At 38.8% G+C, this 20,471-nt stretch overlaps 1 protein-coding gene across 1 annotated transcript in view; it reads left to right on the plus strand.

Annotated features, from left to right (window-relative positions):
• Positions 1–20,471, plus strand: part of Pcdh15 (protocadherin related 15) — a 777,836-nt gene that overhangs the window by 584,129 nt on the left and 173,236 nt on the right. Inside the window, exons 19-20 of the mRNA XM_076917096.1 lie at positions 11,286–11,591; positions 13,874–14,098. Coding sequence (XP_076773211.1) covers positions 11,286–11,591; positions 13,874–14,098 — 531 coding nt within the window. The remainder of the gene's footprint in view (positions 1–11,285; positions 11,592–13,873; positions 14,099–20,471) is intronic.

Genomic DNA, 20,471 nt, shown 5'->3' on the forward strand with positions numbered 1-20,471 from the left:
TATTTAAGCACTGTGTTGTCTATCACTACCGGTGGAAGAACCACAAGGCCACTCATGAGATGGCAGCACCTCCCTATGGGCTGGCGATCTGAGCAGAATAAAAGGGGAACATGACGAAATCAACCCAGGGCCAACATTCTCCCTTCCATGCTTCCTGGTCCATCATGCAGATACAGCTCTGCTGTGCACCCCAATGTGATATGTTGTTGAAAACATTTAATCTCAGTGGGGGTGGGAGGGTTTCTAACCCATCTTAATCATTCAGTTCCCAGATAAAAAACACACAACCTTTATATTTATAAGAAGTCTTTAATGCACTAGAACTGGGCAAATATCTACCCTCTAAGCTATTATAATCTATTTCCCCATCAATAGTTATAACTTGCCATGTTCCATCTAGGCTGTTCTTACTCTAATTGCCCACTCCACATGGCCATGTTTTCATGACTCACCTACCCCAGGGTGTCTCTCTCCATCTCTACCTTCTACTCTTTCTCCTCCTTAGATCCCAAGCCCCAAAACTGAAACTTCACCTACCTCTCTTCTGCCCAGCTATAGGCTCTCAGCATCTTTCTTCAACCAACAGTGAACCAACTTCATTCCTTTAAATTAAGGAGCAAGGTCACATAGCATCACTTTGTATAAAGTGCAGATTCTTTGTTCCCCAGGGTAAACCAGGCCTGGGGACCAGTATTTAACATTACAATACATAGCAAAAAGACAAAAACCACAACAGTGGTAAACTGACATCTTTGAGATCATGAAACAGATTACATTGTTTAAATTGGTTATTTCTGTCACATCAATGAAAATAGCAATTACAAGAACAGCTAAAATTGCCGAAAATATTAATAAGGAATCAGTTAAAGAATTATACAAGTGCACTTAGTGTTCTCTTTTAATGCCTCATGTTTCTGGAAGACAATATACTTGAAGAGAAGAGTAATTAACTTAGAAAATGGTTAGAGTACATTAAACAGACCGGGCATAAGACAGCGTAAGCTGAGCCTGAGGATGTTGTTCTGAGAATGTTATATGTTGATCATGGTTGCGTCAAGCACCTTCTACAGTGACTTCCCACCTATGAGGGACCTACACTTGGAACTGTGGGCCAAAATAATCCTTTCTCCCATAAGTTGCTTTTGTTAGGATATTTTATCACAACAACAGGAAAGGAAACTGTGACAGGATATGACACCCAGTAAAAGAGAAAGAGCATAAAATCCATTTTGAAAAAGCCTTCTTGGCGCTTCCTTTTTGCTCCCAACTTCATTTGGAAAGTCCGAGAACAGAAAAGAAATGGTCTTATTGTAGAATCGTAGAAAGCTTGTTAGCGAGCCTGGAAGCACCATCATGCAGGTCGTGTAAATATGAACTGGACAACCTTTTGGGAAGCTTCAAAGCATTAATCTCAGACTGTCTGCCAACAGGTAATAAATGAGCATGTAAATACTTAAGCAAGCCTTCTGCACGATGCTCTTCTTTTAATTACCTGCATTAATTTATATCCTTTCATTACAAGTTCTATAGGCTGTGTGGGGGCATCTCAAAATGACTTGCTTAATTTGACATCTTTATATGCCCAAATTCCTCAGAGATTATTTCTTCTCACTTGCCTGTCTAATTTTCTCCATATTCCTTCCCCCTGCTTCAACTTCTTATATCTCTTCTCTTCTCTCCAAACAGCCCACAGGTTCTTTTCTCTCATACTGCCTCTGGCTGGAACCACAATGTACTAGATAGTGAGCCATAGTTTGCACATCTAATACATAGTCACACAATACTCAGAAAAGGCAATTTAAAAGTGTTTTGCTAGGTGCCCGGAAGGATCAGGAAGCTCAGTGAAAAGATTGAGAACTATCTAAGACAAAGAAGTCTCTCAGGGAAGACATGAGAGATTCAGATGCACTTCAGGACAAACGAGGCAAGTAGCTAGAATGTTTGTTTCCTACTTCTGTTCTTATTACTATCTGAGGTTAGCTTATCCAACCTCTGGTATGTAATTTGTCTTGACCAATGAAGTGATAGTGGAGGTGTCCCCTTCCAAGCAGAAACAGGGAGGGGCAGGGCTGGATTATCTCCTTTCTTTCCCTCTGTCACAGGACTGTTACTTTTCAATAGGGCTGTTCAAGAACTCTACTGTCTGAAGTAACACGAGCATGGAGGAAGACTGTAGAAAAAGTCTGGAGCAGCACTGGAGGGAGAGGGAACCCAGGGAGATTGCAGAGATACCTGGAAGCTGAGTCACACATTCAAACCGTAAATGAGATGGAGATTGTGTCAAAGGGTTAGCTGTGGATGTACATTCACAAAGACAGAGGAGGAGGAGATGCTGGAGATCCTTGAATGCCGTGATAAAACCACAACTTACTGTGTAACTAGGAGTAATTGCTTTGGATGTTGGGAGGGTCAGCAAAACATTCAAGAAAGCCACCTATTGCCTGGCAGGAAATCCTTAATTAAACATTTATTCAACAAATATTTGTTGGGCATACATAAAGGATGCGAATAGGAAGTCAAGGATAAAAAGGCGTACTTCTCTCCCTGGCTGTTTGAAGTATAGTGTAATAGACAGGCAGGTAAGTAGGCAATTATAACATGTTAGAAAGCCAAATAAATATGAGGTGACAGGGGTCCTTAGTGGGAAGAAAGCTATTTGGAATTGGTGGAGCCAAGGAATAGAAGCCAGGAAAATATCTAAATTCTTTACAACAGCTTAATTATGGTTTCCCCATGATAGAATAGAAAGAATTTAAGAACACTAAAAAAAAAAAAGAGACGTAGCTTTATAGAAAAATATGGGCAGCTGCCAAAACTTTTATGTGTAGAAATACTATTTACTGATTCCTGTGGGCAGAATTTATCTTTCCAAATGTGTGGGGACAGCCTGCAGTAGTTATGAGTAAAGGCATGCTTGGTGTGAGATAATTCTTGCACCCTTTAATCTATCACGGCAGTGAATTTAAGACCAGGTCATAAACACTTGCACACAGACACACACACACACACACACACATCTGTTTCTCAGGCCATGGTGAAATGACTTTAAAATGAAAATGAGCATCTTGAGGTGATTTCTCCCAGGACAGACTTAGTCGACATTTCTGTGTGACAATATCTATGACATCTTCATATACAGTTCTTCATTGAAATGTTCTCTCTAACGTATCTAATCTAATATCTAAATTTGTGTGGGGGAAAGCTCTGTATAATGACAAGGAAATGGCACAAGGGTAAAACATTGGCCAAAAAAAACCAAAAACAGACAAATGATTTGAATTCATTCATCTATATCTATATCCACATAGAAGTAGATATCCACATATACAATAACAACAATAATACAGAAAAATAAATGGTTAACTTTATGAAGAGCAGAGGAGGTGTTTTGGTCAGTAGAAGACTTAGTTCAATCCCTAGAACTCACATGGGAAAGCCTGGTGGTTAGAGCAGTTTCCCAGCTATGCAGAAGGAGAAACAAGAGGGTCCTTGGATTTTATTGGTCAAGCCAGCCTACTTAGCCTACTTGGCAAGCTCCATGTCAGTGAGATGCCCTGTCTCAAAAATAATATGGACAATGACTTAGAAGACATACAAGGTTGTCCTCTGCGTGAACACGTACCCACAATACACACATGTATCCACACATGTGTGCATCCACACATACATGTATATGCACATATACACAAATATACACATGTCCCTACACACATATACAGTACATGTACTGTATCACTAAAAGCATCTCATAGACAAAGGAAGTTATTTGGCTGACAGCTGCAGGTGGAGAGTCTGTATGGTGGGGGAAGCATGGTTCTAGGCAGCCCAAGCAGGAAGCTGACATATTTATAGCTTTAACTATACAAAGAACATGAATTGGAAGTGGGATAAGGCTATACACACTCTAATCCTGCCCCCCAGTGATGTACTTCCTCCAGATAACCTCCACCTAAAGATCCCATAACTTTGCAAACATCACTACCGCTGGGAACCCAGTGTTCAAATATGTGACCTTACGAGAATGTTTCTCATTCAAACAAACACTTATACCCTTATGCATGCATATACACACACATATAAGAATGTGCAGGTATACATGTGTACACATCAAATATGCATGCACGCATACACATGAACCCACATGTATCCATATACTCCCCCCACATGCATACATGTATGCACATCTTCATGCACGTGTACATGCACATACGTACCCACCTGTGAACACACATGCATACACATGTACATAAGCCCATGCACATGCTCAAACATATATGTATTCTCCCCAGTAATACATACATACATACATACATACATACATACATATAAACCTACATACAAATATGCACATAAACACATACTCACACACACACACGTAACCTCACACGTATATATACATGAACACAGATATGCAAATTTACATACCCAAACACACACAATTAGGTGCTCTGTGACAGTTCACACCTTCATAATTGCTACAATACACTTACAAACACACAAGAAAGTGTTGATCTTCATTGCTCTTCCATATAATGACTAAGATATTATTTGAATCAGAAAGCGTTTTCTTATAATTATCACTTGTCACGGTAATATTGCTACGTGAACAAACAGGTGCATTTTATATATGAGTTCTTTGGCAAGTCAGCACTGAAACTCCCAGATAATCATCAAAATATCAGAGTTAATCGAGTCTAAGGAAAATAGACTACAGACATACAATGATAAAAGTAGCCTGGCATATTCTACTAAAGAGTTCTCAAGTTGGGGCACAACCTGCTTATTTAAATTAACTTCTAATAGGGATCAGAAAATGTAATGACTTGTTACACATTAAGTAATCATGGACAATATTTTAGTTGATTACTTCATGTGTAACAAGCATGTTGCTAACCTAATACAGAGTCCACAGGAGGCAGTAAAATAGATACCAAAGACCAACATCAACTCATAGGTGAGGAAGGGAAAAAAATCAAATCAAAGCAAAGCAAAACAAAACAAAACAAAACAACAAAGACCCTGTCAAGCCATTCAGCCAGTATGGAAAAACTGATTGTCTTAGTTAGAGTTTTACTACTGTGAACAGACACCATGACCAAGTCGAGTCCTACAAAGGACGTTTAATTGGGACGGGCTTACAGGTTCAGAGGTTCAGTCCATTATCATCAAGGTGGGAACATAGCAGCATCCAGGCAGGCATGGTGCAGCAGAGCTGAGAGTTCTACATGTTCATCGAAAGGAAGCCAGGAGCAGACTGGCTTCCAGGCAGCTCAAAGGAGGGTCTCAAAGCCCACCCCCAGAGTGATGCACTTCTCCCAACAAGGCTTCATCTGAAGGCTGCTAACAAAATACTGGCTCCCAGGCAGCTAGGATGAGGGTCTTAAAGCCCACACCTACAGTGACACACCTACTCCAACAAGGCCACACCTACTCCAAAAGGGCCGCACCTTCTAATAGTGCCACTCCCTGAGCCAAGCATATACAAACCACCACACTGATTATAAGCTAGAAAACCAAACCTTTCAGAGACGTACAGCCTGAGATCTCAGAGACACAGTATTGTGGAAACTGTTCACTCTGGCTGTGGTTTGAGTTATTTTGAACTCAAGGGTTACTTATTTTTACCTCTAAGTCTGCCTGCCTTTATTCAGTAATAATGATTAGGTATTTGTACCAAGAGAGGAAAAGTTTACCCTCACTCTGAGTCATTAAATTGCTTCTTTTCTTCTTGAACAAATTATCACAGCTCGTGAGCAGCATCAGCATCTATAGAGAGGAAAAGCAGCTAGTGTTTTTATAAAGTTTGAAGTTGCTAGATAATAAAAGGCATCTCTTCTGATAATGTCATTAAAGATGCTCTGGCCAGTATCCAGATGCTCTCCTCTTCAGCAACTCCCACAGCTCCTTCTCTAAGTGAGAAAGGAGGGCACAGCCTCTGAAATTACTGCAGAGGACAAGCAAAGAGGGAGCAAAGCTTGCTGTCACCCTCACACGGGCATAATTAAGTGCCACATGGTAGTTCACGCCTTCAAGGTAGCCGTGATATCCTCCTGTGTGCCATCAATTGGATTCTGGTAGAAGAATTTTGTAGTGTGACATAAATAATTTTCTCAAAATAATTTCAATGTAATAATCAATATATTTTAACTTGCAATCAATTAATAGCATGTTACCTAGGGGATATTACTCGGGCATCTCAGCAGTAGACCCCACACATTTAGCCTTCTTTCAAGGTTTTATCTCAGGATGTTCCACTCACAGAAATTCTGCGATGCTAGCTCATACCCGTATTCCCAGGACTCAGGAGGCTGAGGTTAGATGGCTCATATTCAAATTCAAGCTAAGTTCCTGGGCAGCCTGGGCTACAGACAAAGAGACTGTCTCAAAAGAAGCAGAAAGATTTAAGGTTTCTACAAGTTTGGTGGATGTAATGAGCTTCATTTAGTTAAGAGAAAGACATAGACCTTGAAAAAGACAATGAGCAAAAATAACAAGAACAAAACGGAGGGTATGAATTGAATGCTTAAGAACTGTAATTCCTAACTTTGTTGACAAGCAGCATGGGAAAAATAGCAGTGCCCACTTGTTCATAAATAGCATTTGTTTAGCAAGTAATCTTGCATGGTCTCTGGCCTCTCCCTTAAATAACTGTTTGGATAATGTTAACATATGCTCTAACTTGGATTTCAGTGACTTAACTGTGCTATTTGTCTTTCTAGCACGCATCTAAACTTCTCTCCAACGAAACCTTTGTTTCAATCCTTGAAAGCATTTATTTGGTCCTAGACTTTCAGCCAATCTCCTGGCCATATGCATGCCCAAAATTCTCACCACAAATCAGGCCACAGTAAGACATATATTTTTTTAAAACGAGTATACCATGGACAGATGATTATAAAGTTGCAGCCATTCCTGTTTATTGCTTTGATGTAGTACAAGTGGAGAAGTGTGATTTTTCTTATTAACAATTTTAATTAACTTTTAATTGATCTGCGAGAAGATGAATGGCTCCATTATAACCTTGTGTGCCGTGAGCTGCTGGGGTAGATATTAAGCATCCAGGCAGGGTTCTCGACAGTACTATTGATAATACGGACTCTGCGGATAGCTCTCTTGTCTCACACAGACTTCCTCATATTTAACAGTAAGTAACTGAATCTGCCCCCAGTGCCTGAGTCACAACCTCATTAATCTTGCTCGGTGACTAGGAGACACAGAAGGAAGAAAGAAAGTAGCTTCCATGCATATTCGGTCCCTTTGTCACCATTAGCTGCATATTTGAGCAGCTTGAACTTTAGAGTTAATTGCTGCAGAATATACAGTCAAGTATACACATTTTCTTTCACGGTGGCTAGCCTCGCAGGAAGCCACCTATGGATGAGTGGATGAGACAAAGGTGTCTGTGTGTACTTGAAATATTCATTACACTTTGGCTAATTTAAATGAATTGTTTTAAAGTTATGGAATGTGTTTGCGGTGGGTTAAATATGCTTGGCCCAGGGAGTGGCACTATTAGGAGGTGTGGCCTTGTTGCGGGGAAGTGCATCACTTTGGGGGTGGGCTTCGAGACCCTCCTTGTAGCTGCCTGGAAGCCAGTCTGCTCCTGGCTTCCTTTTGATGAAGATGTAGAACTCTTAGCTCCTCCACCACTATGCCTGCCTGCATGCTGCCATATCTCTTTCTATGATAATAGACTGAACCTCTGAGCCTGTAAGCCAGTCCCAATTAAATGTTTGCCTTTGTAAGAGTTGCCTTGGTCACAGTGTCTTTTCACAGCAATGGAAACCCTCACTAAAACAGCATTAATGAGGATGCTCCTGCTAACAGAAAGCTTTGTTAACTGAAAGCTTCTTAAACAGATATTTAACAGGTAGACGAAAAGTAAATAATTTCCAAAACAAATAGACATTGTTATGCACTTGCAAAATGTATGATTAAAACGAAGGTCCTTGTAAGGATGGTGTAGCCCTGTTTGTCAAAGTAAGCCTAAAATGCTTGCACAAGTTTTGGAGAACAAGATGGCTGGAGCATGAATCGACGAGGTAGAGAGGAGGAGAAGTCAATCAAAACTTCCAAGGACAGGATCAACACTACTGCCCTTACAGGTACAGAAAATGGCGGTGGAGGCGGTTGGCAGTCATCTTCACATTCTGACATTTTTTAAGGATGAGAATCTCAGGCTCACTGCTTACACAGCCTAACTCTATCCATAGTTTCAATATTTCCCCAGAGCCTCCCAGAGGGAGGCTCATACCTCCCTTTTAAGTCAGTGACCCTACACTGCACTTCTCATCTGCAGAGATTTATATAATGAAATGTTATATCATGGGAGCTGATGACTGTATGGTAATTTGTTATTTCGGCAATGGAATAAATGCATGCAGCTCCTGTGTATTATAGGTTCACTTACAAGCTTCTGGGTTTACGATGGTCCAGAAGCAACAGGTATCATGTCCAAGATGAACTTGAGATTTGAAGTTTCATCTTTATCATGGCGGCGTTCATTATGCAGCGATAGTGTCTAGCAACGCTGGGCAACAACCGGAAGCTTCAGCCCCCAGTTGGCATCCCTTGTAAGTAGAAATGACCAGAGCTGCACAGTGCAGTGGGTTCCTCACCTGTGGGGCTCAGCACATTAATGTATTAAATACATTGACACATAATATTTTAATTTAAATGAGTTTATAAGAGTGTAACCCTGGTAAGTTAGTGTACATTTACCCTGGATGCGAGAAACAAGACATTAGTTAAATTGGTGGGCATACAAAGAAGATGTGCTCAATTAAACATACATACATACATACATACATACATACATACACACATACTAACATATACACTCACATATACTAACACACTCATACACACATGAGACACACTCACTTATAGTTACAACATGTTAACACACACAAATACACTCAACACACTAACACACTCATACACAGAGGTTGGTAGGGATGGAGAGAAAGAGAAAGAAACAGAGAGGGAGGAAGAGAGAGAGAGAGAGAGAGAGAGAGAGAGAGAGAGAGAGAGAGACAGAGGTTTACTACTTAAATCAAACTTCTTTGTCATAGTGAACTTTGAACTATAAGAAATGAACAAATACCTTGGGTAGGAGTCACTTAAATTATGATGCAGGTCTAGAATGATTCTTACTAAGTGTCCCAGAGATGAAAGGCCGAGGCTAAAAATCAGAAGAGAAATGGTGTATGGATCACAGCCTACCTAAATTATTAAAATTTTTTTCTTTACTTGTTCTGAAAACAAACCCTTCAGTGTCCCCCCCCCCCCAGAATGATGGAGAGTGTTGTTTGTTGCTGCCACCAGGATGGCAAGTGTTACTAATCCACCAACAGTTTCAGGACCCATCTAGGCAAGGTAGAACTTCAGGGAAAACATTTCTACACAATTCTTCAGTTCTCTATGTTTGTTTTCCTCCTCTAGATATTAATGTAATTCTTTTTTCTATTTTATTGTCAGGATCAACCTCTCCAGGGCATCTGTGGCTTTGTCTAAAGGACAGTTCTGGCTGAGTGTCAGTCATATGAAATGGAAGATTGTAGCTATAAGCATGATAGTCACATCTTTTTCTTTTTATTTATTTTCTGTTTATTTATTATGTATTTACATAGTGTGTGTGAATATGTGTGAGTATATGTGAGTATGTGTGAGTGTATGTGGGTGTGTGTGAGTGTGTTTGTGTGTATGAATATGTGAGTGTGCATGTGTGTATATGAGTGTGTGTTTGTGTATATGAGTGTGTGTGTATGTGTGAGTGTATATGTAAGTGTGTGTGTGTGTGTGTGTGTGTGTGTGTGTGTGTGAGTATGTGTATGGGTGTCTGTGTGAGAGTGTGCATGTATATATGTGAGTGTGTGTGTTTGTGTGTATGAGTGTATGTGTGTGTATGTGTGAGTGTATATGTAAGTGTGTGAGTGTGTGTATATGTGTGAGTGTATATGTGAGTGTGTGTGAGTATGTATGTGTATGTGTGTTTGTGAGTGTGCTCACATGTCCCACAGTGCATGTGTGTGAAGGTTAGAGGGGGTTCTTGCACCATACATGTTCCAGGGGTTGAGCTCGGGCCATCATCAGTTGCCATCTCACCACCAGCCCCTATGTTTGCATCTCTACCTTTTTTTGTCATAATGAGAGATGTGTGTATGTGATATTAAAATGTACTGCCTTGCATTCCAGACTCACAACGATTCAGTCATCTGTGGGTTTAAAAAATCAAATGAAGTCCAATCCCCTATCTTTAGTGGAAGTTTGAAACAGAAGTACATACTATTTCACATCTTCTTAGATAGAGTCAAGAGTTTATGAAAAACAATAATACAATCATTTGATATAAAATGTACAGTATCCGGTAGTGTGAGGTTATTAGTTGTGATGAATCTGCTGACTTTCAAACTTTTATCAACATTCTATTAGAAACAACTTTTCCATTTCTGTTGCAGAATGACTTTATGCCTAAAACTTTTAGCAAATATAGATTCAGGTAGCTCCAATGAACCTCAGCTATTATTTGAGATTCATATTCTAACATTAAACAGTAGCCCTGACTTGTGACTTGACAATTACTGTACTTTTATTACCATTCAGTTTTGGGAATATGTTTAATTTCAAACCTCAGGTCCGTGTATACACTGAACATTCATTGCTTTCATTAGCATTTATTAAATAGTTTTACATATAAGTCATTGTTCTAAATCCTAGGACCCCTGAGGTATTTAATTCTTGTATAACTTTATGTGAGACAATTAATTTTCTTAAGCCATATGGTCTCATTTGCATAATGGGGCCAAAGATATTTACTCATTAGAAATCATCATGAAGATTAAATGAGGTAAATATACATTGTGTCCAATCTTACGTAAACATGAAAGTGACTATGTGAAGTTTTTAAACAAGACAACCATCAAGTCTTAAAACTGTTAGTGAATTACTTTTAATTAATTAAAAACCAAGTGTTACTTTTGACATTTAAAATCCACTGTAGCAGTAAAATTACCTGAAACTTTCCATTTTTATAACACTCATTTTCTCTGACATAATACATTGCTGGGTCTAATGGTATCAGGTTATTTCATTTTCACTAAGTGTAGAATTAAATCATAGCTTATCTCTTTTCATGATTTTTGACTGCAAGTTGTACCTTTATTATCTTTCTAATTTTACCTTTAGAGGGGGGGAAAAAAGAATATCTAGTTAGAAAACATGGCACGGATTGTCAAACCACATGCCAGAAGCTGTTGCGTGAAGCCTTTTGTTCTTCCTTTCAGGCAACAGACCCAGATGCTGGGATAAACGGCCAAGTGCACTACAGCCTGGGGAATTTCAACAACCTCTTCCGCATCACATCCAATGGAAGCATTTACACAGCCGTGAAGCTGAACAGGGAAGCCAGGGACCACTATGAACTGGTTGTTGTGGCAACAGATGGAGCAGTACACCCTCGACATTCAACTCTGACACTGTACATCAAGGTGCTGGACATTGATGATAACAGTCCTGTTTTTACCAATTCAACGTACACTGTTGTTGTTGAAGAGAATCTGCCAGCTGGGACCTCCTTCCTTCAAATAGAGGTGTGTGAACAAGCATTAATCCATGACATCTGTATTATAAGATTACCTGTGAAAAGACATTGAAGTTTAACTATAAACATATGATGAGCTCAGAATAGCTTAAATTCAGATAAGCTGTAGATAAATCTTACTGTGTTTTTTTTTCTTAAAACCTTCCTCTAGGAGAATCCATAAAATCAAAAGGAGAAAGTTTGCACTCATAAGAAACATTATACATTTACATATATTAAATAATGCTTAATTATTTAATTATTAAAATATAGTCTTGTCAGATTGACAACACAAAGAAAAAGCCTATTTTCTCAAAAATAAACAATATTAATTTTTCATGAGTGTCTTCCACATCTATCAAAGGGCTACCACAAATATCAAATAGATATTAACATATATACATACATTTACACACATATATACATGCCCATATGTTCAAGTATATGCATATATGACATGTATATATTCACATATGCATATATACACATGAATTAATATATTTCCCCATGTAATTTATACACATATATGCAAAATTATTTATTCTGTAGTAACTGTTTTTTCATTTTCACATTTTCCAAATTTCTAACTCTTCTTAACTGAATTTCTATATTAAAACCTCTTTGCTCAATTGCAATATTATCATCAGCTTCTGACTTTTTAAGACAGTAGCCCAAGTTAACCTATAAATCTTATTTTTGTAATATGTGTATATATGTATATGTGTATGTGCATGTGTATATGTGTATATGTGTATGTATGTATACATATATGTGTATGTACATACATACACATATATACATTTTTTGGTGACACAAAAGTATCAAGATGAATTCACAATTCCTAGAGAATTCTCAATCAGCTTTATACAACACCCAACACTGCTAGTCAGAAGCAAGATCCTAAGTATCTAAGATATGCCTCCCATACAACCTTGAGTGGTTTATTTTTTTTTTTCTGCTAGAAAAAGCTACTTTGCAACTGTGAACTGAGAAGCAAGTCAGCTACCAGACAAAGAGAGAAACAGAAAGGATTATTGAAGGCCATGTAAAAATAAAACGATCAAAATGTCAAGGGGGATGCTGATTGATGTTTAAGGCTCTAAACAGCCAGAGGCATTGTGTTCTGTCACAGCATTCGGAGGATTAGATTGCTGTCATTTGAATCTTGAATATCCCCCAAGGCCCATATGCTTAAGGCTTGGTCCTCAGCCCGTGGAATTATTACATGTTGGGGCACAGAGAACATGCCCTTGAAGAAAGATACTGAGTCCCTAGCCCCTTCGTGTTTCATGACACAGACAAAGCTTCTATGGTCCTCATTTACCACCTTCACATATCCACATAGGGCTTAGTGACCAGGGACTGAACCCTACTTTATGAGTTACTTCACAGAGTAATTTTATTACAATATTAGAAAGGTAACTAACAGTGTTGGTCAAAGACAAAGTGGAAACAGAAGAATTTTCAACAGGAAAATGACACAAAATCTGTGCTTTAACTGGTCCACTCTACTGTGATGTCGTGAACTGATAAGAGAAGAGCATGACTAATAGCTAGACAGTATGTACCCAAATGAGTGTGTATTCAACAGACCCAAGGATCTGCACTTCTATTCTTACAGCTCTGCTCCATCCAGCAAGGAGCTAGTCCCAGTCTGTGCCACTGAGTGGAATGGTCACTGTGCCTCCACAAAAAACAAAACAAAACAAAACAAAAAACAAAAAAACCCACAAAAAACAAAAAAAAAATACACACAGAAATGAAACCATCTTTCAATTCGGGCTCCAATTCAGATCACCTTTGGATGCTATATCATCTTTCCCCTTTGATTTGGGTATTTATGTCTTATTTCTCTTTCATGGTATGGTATTTACACCTGAGTTTATTTTATTCTCTTTACTGCACCTTCTTCATAATGAGCGCTTAAGGGATACTGGTCAAAAAGCAGGGAAGTGTAGGGAGAAGCCTTCACAAATATGTTACCTCAACCTTCCAAGGCATCCTTCTGAAAAGCAACTGTTTCCATATTTCCATGTTTTCCTAATGGGATTTTAGAACCTGTGCATGTAAATCACTCCTTCAACATTTCTATTAAAATATTTTATGCTCATTATCTTATGTCTGTCCTTTCTCTTTCTTTCCGTTTCCCATTTACCAAGAGATGACAAGTCACGTGTCTCTTTCCTATCATCGAATTCATGCTGTCCAAGGCACTAATGCATTTCCATCAGTCCTCAGTCCATCTGTGGGAAACCCTCTGATATAACCATTCTTCTCTCTGACTTGTCCTAGGCCAAGGATGTTGATCTTGGAGCCAATGTGTCATATCGGATCAGAAGCCCGGAAGTGAAGCACCTCTTTGCACTGCATCCATTTACTGGGGAATTGTCTCTTCTGAGGAGTTTGGATTACGAGGCCTTTCCTGACCAAGAGGCAAGCATCACATTCTTGGTGGAGGCCTTTGATATTTATGGGACGATGCCACCTGGAATAGCAACAGTCACAGTAATTGTGAAGGTAAGGAACCTGGGGTCACTGCCCTCTTCTCTCTCTATATATATATATCAGGTATGTCTTTAAACTCATGATGTATTTTTGGAACAAGCCATAGGAACTGAGAGGGATAATGATTTATTGATGTGAAATACATATGGAGACTTGCAAAATAACCCTAGTAGATGGATATTAAAGACACAGACACATTAAACAAATCTTTGAAGGACTGTTATGAGTGCCACATGCTATGACTGGCCATAGCATTTTTATACAATATGGTCCACAGTCCATAACAATGTAGATATTAACATTCTAAGGTTGGAAAAAGAGAGATACATAATACTGATGATGATGAGTTTATTGGCCTCAGAATAAATGAGTTTTAGTTTGTAATTTCAAGACTCTAAGATACAAAGAGCTTCTGAGACAGGTGGGTTTAATGTTCAATTCTAGCTCAACCTTTGAGTTTTCTGCACTGGAGCTTTGCTTACCTTTCTGGTGGATAAGAATTTGTCTTGTCCTCCAGGTATGGTAGCCAACACAACCATGGTTTTAGCAAGAGGGAAGCAAAGAGGGTCCTCACAAAAACAATACCAGCCTGGTCTGCGTTGCTAGTTCTAGTGTGTGTATATACATTCTCTTGGTGAAAGGAGAAGTTGTCATAACAGGAAAGTCAATCACTCAGTGAGAATGACAAAAATGATCAAGTACATTAAAACCCCACCTGACCCAGATGATGGATGTCTTGTTTTTCTTAGCTTAAGGCTGTTGTAGGCCTGAGTCCTTAAGCATTAAAAAGAGGAAAATAGTCCAAATCTTACTGACATGTATAAATATAATTTTATTTGCCTGATGTAATTGTCATCTCCTAGGCTTACTGTCTCTGTCTGCTAACCTAGACCAAGTCCTAGAAGCTCCTAGCTTCCGTATAATCTCATGAAGGCCTAGAATGTTTTCAGCCTCTGAGACTTACTACTGAAGAAGGTCAGCCTTTCTAGCTCTTTCTGAACTCTGGCTGGTTGGTTCAACTCAGCTGTTCTGGCTCAAACTCCTCACCAAGGTGACTGATCCAATCTGGCTTCTCTCTCTCCTCAATTGCTCTGCTTGGCCTCATACTAACTTTGGCAATCTGTTCTGATCTTCTGTCTCCTTCTCATTCTCTGGTTCATTCTGTCTTTGCCTGTGGCTAGATTGTTCTTTCTCTGTAACCTGTCTTTGTACAAACTGTACCTGTAAAAACTGTTCCCTTCTCTCTCTCTACACTGCCCCTCAATCAGCTTCCCTTTCCCTTTCTCTTCTTGTGAGAATTGGGCAGATCCTATTCTGGCAAGTCTTTCTCTGATTCGTCACTTTGTCTGCCACTCAATTAGACATCACTTTCAAACATGGATGCTTCCACCTTCAAACTAACCTTACCCTCATTGTTTGAGATTAAAGGTGAGTACTAAGAGTGTGTCTGTATTCCAGCCAGAGGAATTAAAGATGTATGCTAAGGGCTGAGCCACACCACAACTAGAAACAGGTTCTTTCGCTAAATAACACAGTCTCGGTTTTCACAGTGTGATCAAAAATCCTGCAACAGACACGTGACAATGGAAGATGCCTTTTATTTGATGGTGTCTTTCTGTCCTCCCCAGGTTAAAAAATAGCTAATCAAATGTCACTGACTTCTCTCTGAGGAGTAGCTGGTGGTGATGATCAGAGTTATCCAAGAGTGCCGTTGGATGCACTGGCTTTAGGCTAGACTTACGAGCATGCAGGTAGTCAGAAGAGGTCAAATTGGAACTAAGCCTATCAATTGATTGAAACACAGTCTGCTTTGATTGTATCCATGGAAAAAGTCAGTAGCAACAAATTGGGTTCAACTATTTTCTTTTTAAAAGGGGAGGCTAAAAATATGTTTTTAGTAACCCTGGCTTCCTAGATAGGTTTTCCTCTTCCAAGCCTGCTTTTCACCGTGATCCACAGTTTCACTAAGACTCACAGCATCTATAAGGGATCCAGTCACTGTGTCTCATTCTGTCCTCTAAATTTAGAGAATGTTGGACTAATCCTGTGCCTCTGTCCTTTGTTTTATTCAGAGAAGTCTTTGATTTATTCCAGCGAATAAATCTGCCTGATCCATGTCATTAATTTATTGTACATTTGAAACAAAACTTCTCTAATAATTATATACATGTTCAACATCACTTTTTCTTTTTTTCTTTTCTTACTTATCCAAGCATAATAAAATTTCAGACTAAATTTTATTATTTTAAATTTCTAAAGGCAGATGATTACTTTTTTTTTCTGGTAACACCAGGTAGGGTATGCAAATTGAAACTTTAAAATTCTCCCATGTACCACTGAAGCCAACAAAATGTCCCCACTGTTCCTAACAGACAACTAGCGTACAGGTCCTGTTTCTCTACTACTACAACCTCTCCGAACTTGCAAACTTTCTGTGGTTTGTTTGCTTCTATCTGCACTGGCAGGCCATCCTGCTGATCATATAATTTTATAGCATTTGAGGAAGAGCTATTTGTTCCACAAACAGTCACCATGGCAAAAGTGTCTTAAAGATCCTCTCTTTGAAAAGTATGAGCAGAGGCATGGTTTCTTTTGTAAAGAAGACAAAACGAAATGGTAACATATTTAGTATTGAACTCACCTAATACTTTAAACCTTGGTAAATGCATAAATCAAGGAATACTTGGAAGAACATATGTCTAAATGATGAACAAAATGAAGAGTTTACAACCAATACCAGTTAAAAGCTTTTCCAGTAACAAGTTCCAATAGTCTAAACCAACTATATTTTAATATATCTCATACTATCATATGATAACATAGAATCTATATTTGTTGTAGATTTAGAGGGCACTGATAGACAAACCCTGATTGTATGGAAAGTAGTAAATTATGTACTGTGGGTAAATATCTAAAAAATTAAAAACAAAACTCCGAAGAATGTAAATAGTGAGATGGAGTATGATGTCCTACCTTCCAGACAGTTCTTAGAATCCAAGATATATAATCCAATTATACAATCACATAATTGCAGAGCTAGAAGGAATGCAGATCAGAAAAGGCTGAAGGTGTTCATAGGCAAATGGCCCCTACAAGAGACGAGTATGTCTGTCTGTCTCCAAGTGCTCTGTGAGGCAGGAAGAGCTAGACAAAGGGTCTGCAATAAAAGATTGCCCACCTACAGGCTCAGTTTGTGGCAAACAGTGGTTCCTGTGAGGACCTCATATTTTGTTCTTTCGAAGGAGTTTCCTCCGAAACAAAATGTTGTTATTCCACTGAGTATAAACAAGACATTAGCTCTTCTAGAAGGAACCAGTGCACAGGGCTAATGGCAGCACTGACAAAGCACCTGAGGGTCACTGAGTAGGGTCCTGGCTTTGATTTGGACATAGAAGCCATGGCTTGAAGATATAGTCTCTTTTTGGAACAACAACAACAAAGCCAGAACCTCTACACACTTTAAGACTAGCAATTGCCATCATGCTCTTGTCTAAATGAGGGACACTTGAACAAAAAGATAATTATAGGAAACTAGCTATTGAACTATTGGTTACTATTTGCTACCCATGTCCACTTCTTTCTCTGGGTAGCCGGATGGATCTGGAGTAGAGGGAAGGAAGCTTAACCAGGTATACAGAGCAGAATCTTTGTGAAGCAATAAACACACCTGGAAACAGCTTCAGAGTGCTGGTTCATTTATTGGGGGAGGGCTATTTATGCCCTGAATAGGGAGCCAGGGTCTCTGGGGCAAAGCTTGTGTGACTGTGTATCACTGACCAGGGCAGGGGTGTTAAAAGATGCTTCATCTGTATACTCAGGGGTTATAGAATCAGGGGAAGAGAAAACCTTATAAGGTTAAACAAAGAGGGAAGCCTGTTAACTGTCAGAGTAATATATTCCTGCTAGGGTTGATGGTGGGGGAGCCAACTTGATATCAGCAGGTTGGAGTGGGAGAAAGCTAACTCTTCTGTCCTCATACTTGGGGTATGTGGGGTTGAAGCTTCCTTGACTCTTCCTCTATAACCCTGGATCGTTATGGCCCCACAGTTATTCTTAAAATGTACTAAATGTGTGGGGCTGGAGAGATTTTTGCATGATTGGGAACACCGTTTTTGCTCTTCCACAGGATCTAGGTTCAATTCCTGGTATCCACATGGAAGCTTGCACCAAACCTGAAACTCCAGTTCCAAAGATCTGATGCCTTTTTCTTGCCTTGGCGGGCATCAGACATGGACAGACACATATGCAAGCAAAACACCCTTGCACATAAAATATAATTTAAATATTAAAAATATGAAACACTGAGCTCTTCCATAAAGTTATTTATCTTGAAAAAAATGGTTTTCTATGGTGGCCTTCCAATATCTTTCCCCTTCCTGTCTGCTGGTCAGCGTCTTGTTAATTTGTTTCTTCTAATGCATTGGCTATCAAATTTGAAAAACTGAACACCCAGAGAGACAGGATTTGTGCTGAAACAGGTAATTGTTTCAGATATCTTCGTATTCTATCAGCTTAGACTGTGGACCAAAATGGCACCTGTTGTCTCTAGACTAGAGGAAGCCAATAAAAACGTACAAACAAGTTGAATTTGTCTCCTGAGCTGTGGCAATTACACGGGTCTCTTAGAACTTCATTAGTAGTGCATGGTGGTTTCTGGACGTCCTAAGAAAGTACCTTATTTGTGCATATAATACAGCCTTTTAACATTCATTGATTAGCACTTTTACTCCTAATTAAAAAAAAAAAAATCTCTTGTCACGGTTCACAAGCTCTAACCCACTTCCAGTGGGAGTGAAGGAAGCTGTTAAGATCTTATTCCTACTAAAGCCTTATGACCAGTGAATATAGGCTCTGTGGTCATCGAGACTTCCCAGCCATGCACAGCTGCTGTCCCTGCCCCGAGGAGCTACCTGTCACACACTGTGTGGTGTTTGTCATGTTGGGTATCTTAGTATAGCCTCAGAAAACTTTGAACTCATTCAGTTTTCCAAACAATAATTTACATCTTCAACATAGTAATCACACACACACACACCATATACATACAGACACACACACATATGTACACACACCACACACATACATATATACACACACCATAGACAAATAACACATACATACACACAACACATATACATAGACACACATACATACCACACACACACACACACACACACACACACATATATATATATATATATATATATATATATATACATATACATATACATATACATATACATATACATATACATATACATATATATATAGATAGACAAATAGCACACATACATAATACAAACATACACACATATATACACACACTCACTCCATAGACAAATAACTTTGGAAAACATGAAACTACATAAAAGTTAATACATTTCTACACAGCAGAACTTCATGTAATGTTAATATAGATTGTCTATTTCAGAGAAATAAAATAATGTTTTTGATACTAATAAAGACTATTTGGTCCTGTTCATAAAGCCTCTTCTGGGACTGATGCTCCAGAGAATGATATTTGAAGAAACTGCCTTAGGCTTTAGAGAAAACAACTATTTGTATGGTTGAATATGGAATGGGTTGTTGTTTTAAATGTAGATATAAATTCCACCTCTTTTCTATCTTACCCCTAATAAAACCTTTCATAAAATCTTCAAAACTATGCAATGGTTAAAGATCTGTAGGTTCTTGAGACAAATATGGAGGTTTAAAATTACCTACAGAAAGTGGTATTTTAAATGTTATATGAGATTTTTCTTTTATTCTTTGTCTCATTTTGTAAATTCTGTTTTATTTGGCTGCCTGTTGGTTAGTTTTTTTTGTTTGGTTGTCTGGATGGTTGGGTTTTGTTTTTTCAAGACAGGTTTTCTGTCTGGAGCTGGTTCTGTAGATCAGGCTAGCCTCTAACTCATAGAGATGCTTGTGCCTCTAGCTCTTGAGTGCTGCAGTTAAAGGCGTATGCCGCCATGTCCAGCTGTTTTGTTTTTAATGAAAATTCAGTTCACGTCTTCTTCCCTAAAATATTCCAGTGAATTTTGTGATCACCTTTGTCATTGCCTCCAAATATCAAGATAAGGGTTTAGGGCCTGACTCACCAGATTTCAATTGGACCTTTACCTTTTATTAACTGGATAACAATAAGTAATACACACAAACACACACACACACACACACACACACACACACACAGACACACACACACGTTATATATATGAACATAGGTCTTTAGTATCTTGAAGTTTCAGTGTTTCTCAAAAGTTTATTTTTGGTATATCATGTGAAAATATTCAGTTTCAGGGATCTCGTTGATTGGTTCCCAAGGGCACTGACCTCATGAAGGGATTAATATACTAACAGATTACAGTGTAATGAATTAGGGAAG

This window comes from Arvicanthis niloticus, chromosome 20 (assembly GCF_011762505.2).
Source record: "Arvicanthis niloticus isolate mArvNil1 chromosome 20, mArvNil1.pat.X, whole genome shotgun sequence".
In the NCBI taxonomy this organism is placed as follows: Eukaryota; Metazoa; Chordata; class Mammalia; order Rodentia; family Muridae; genus Arvicanthis; species Arvicanthis niloticus.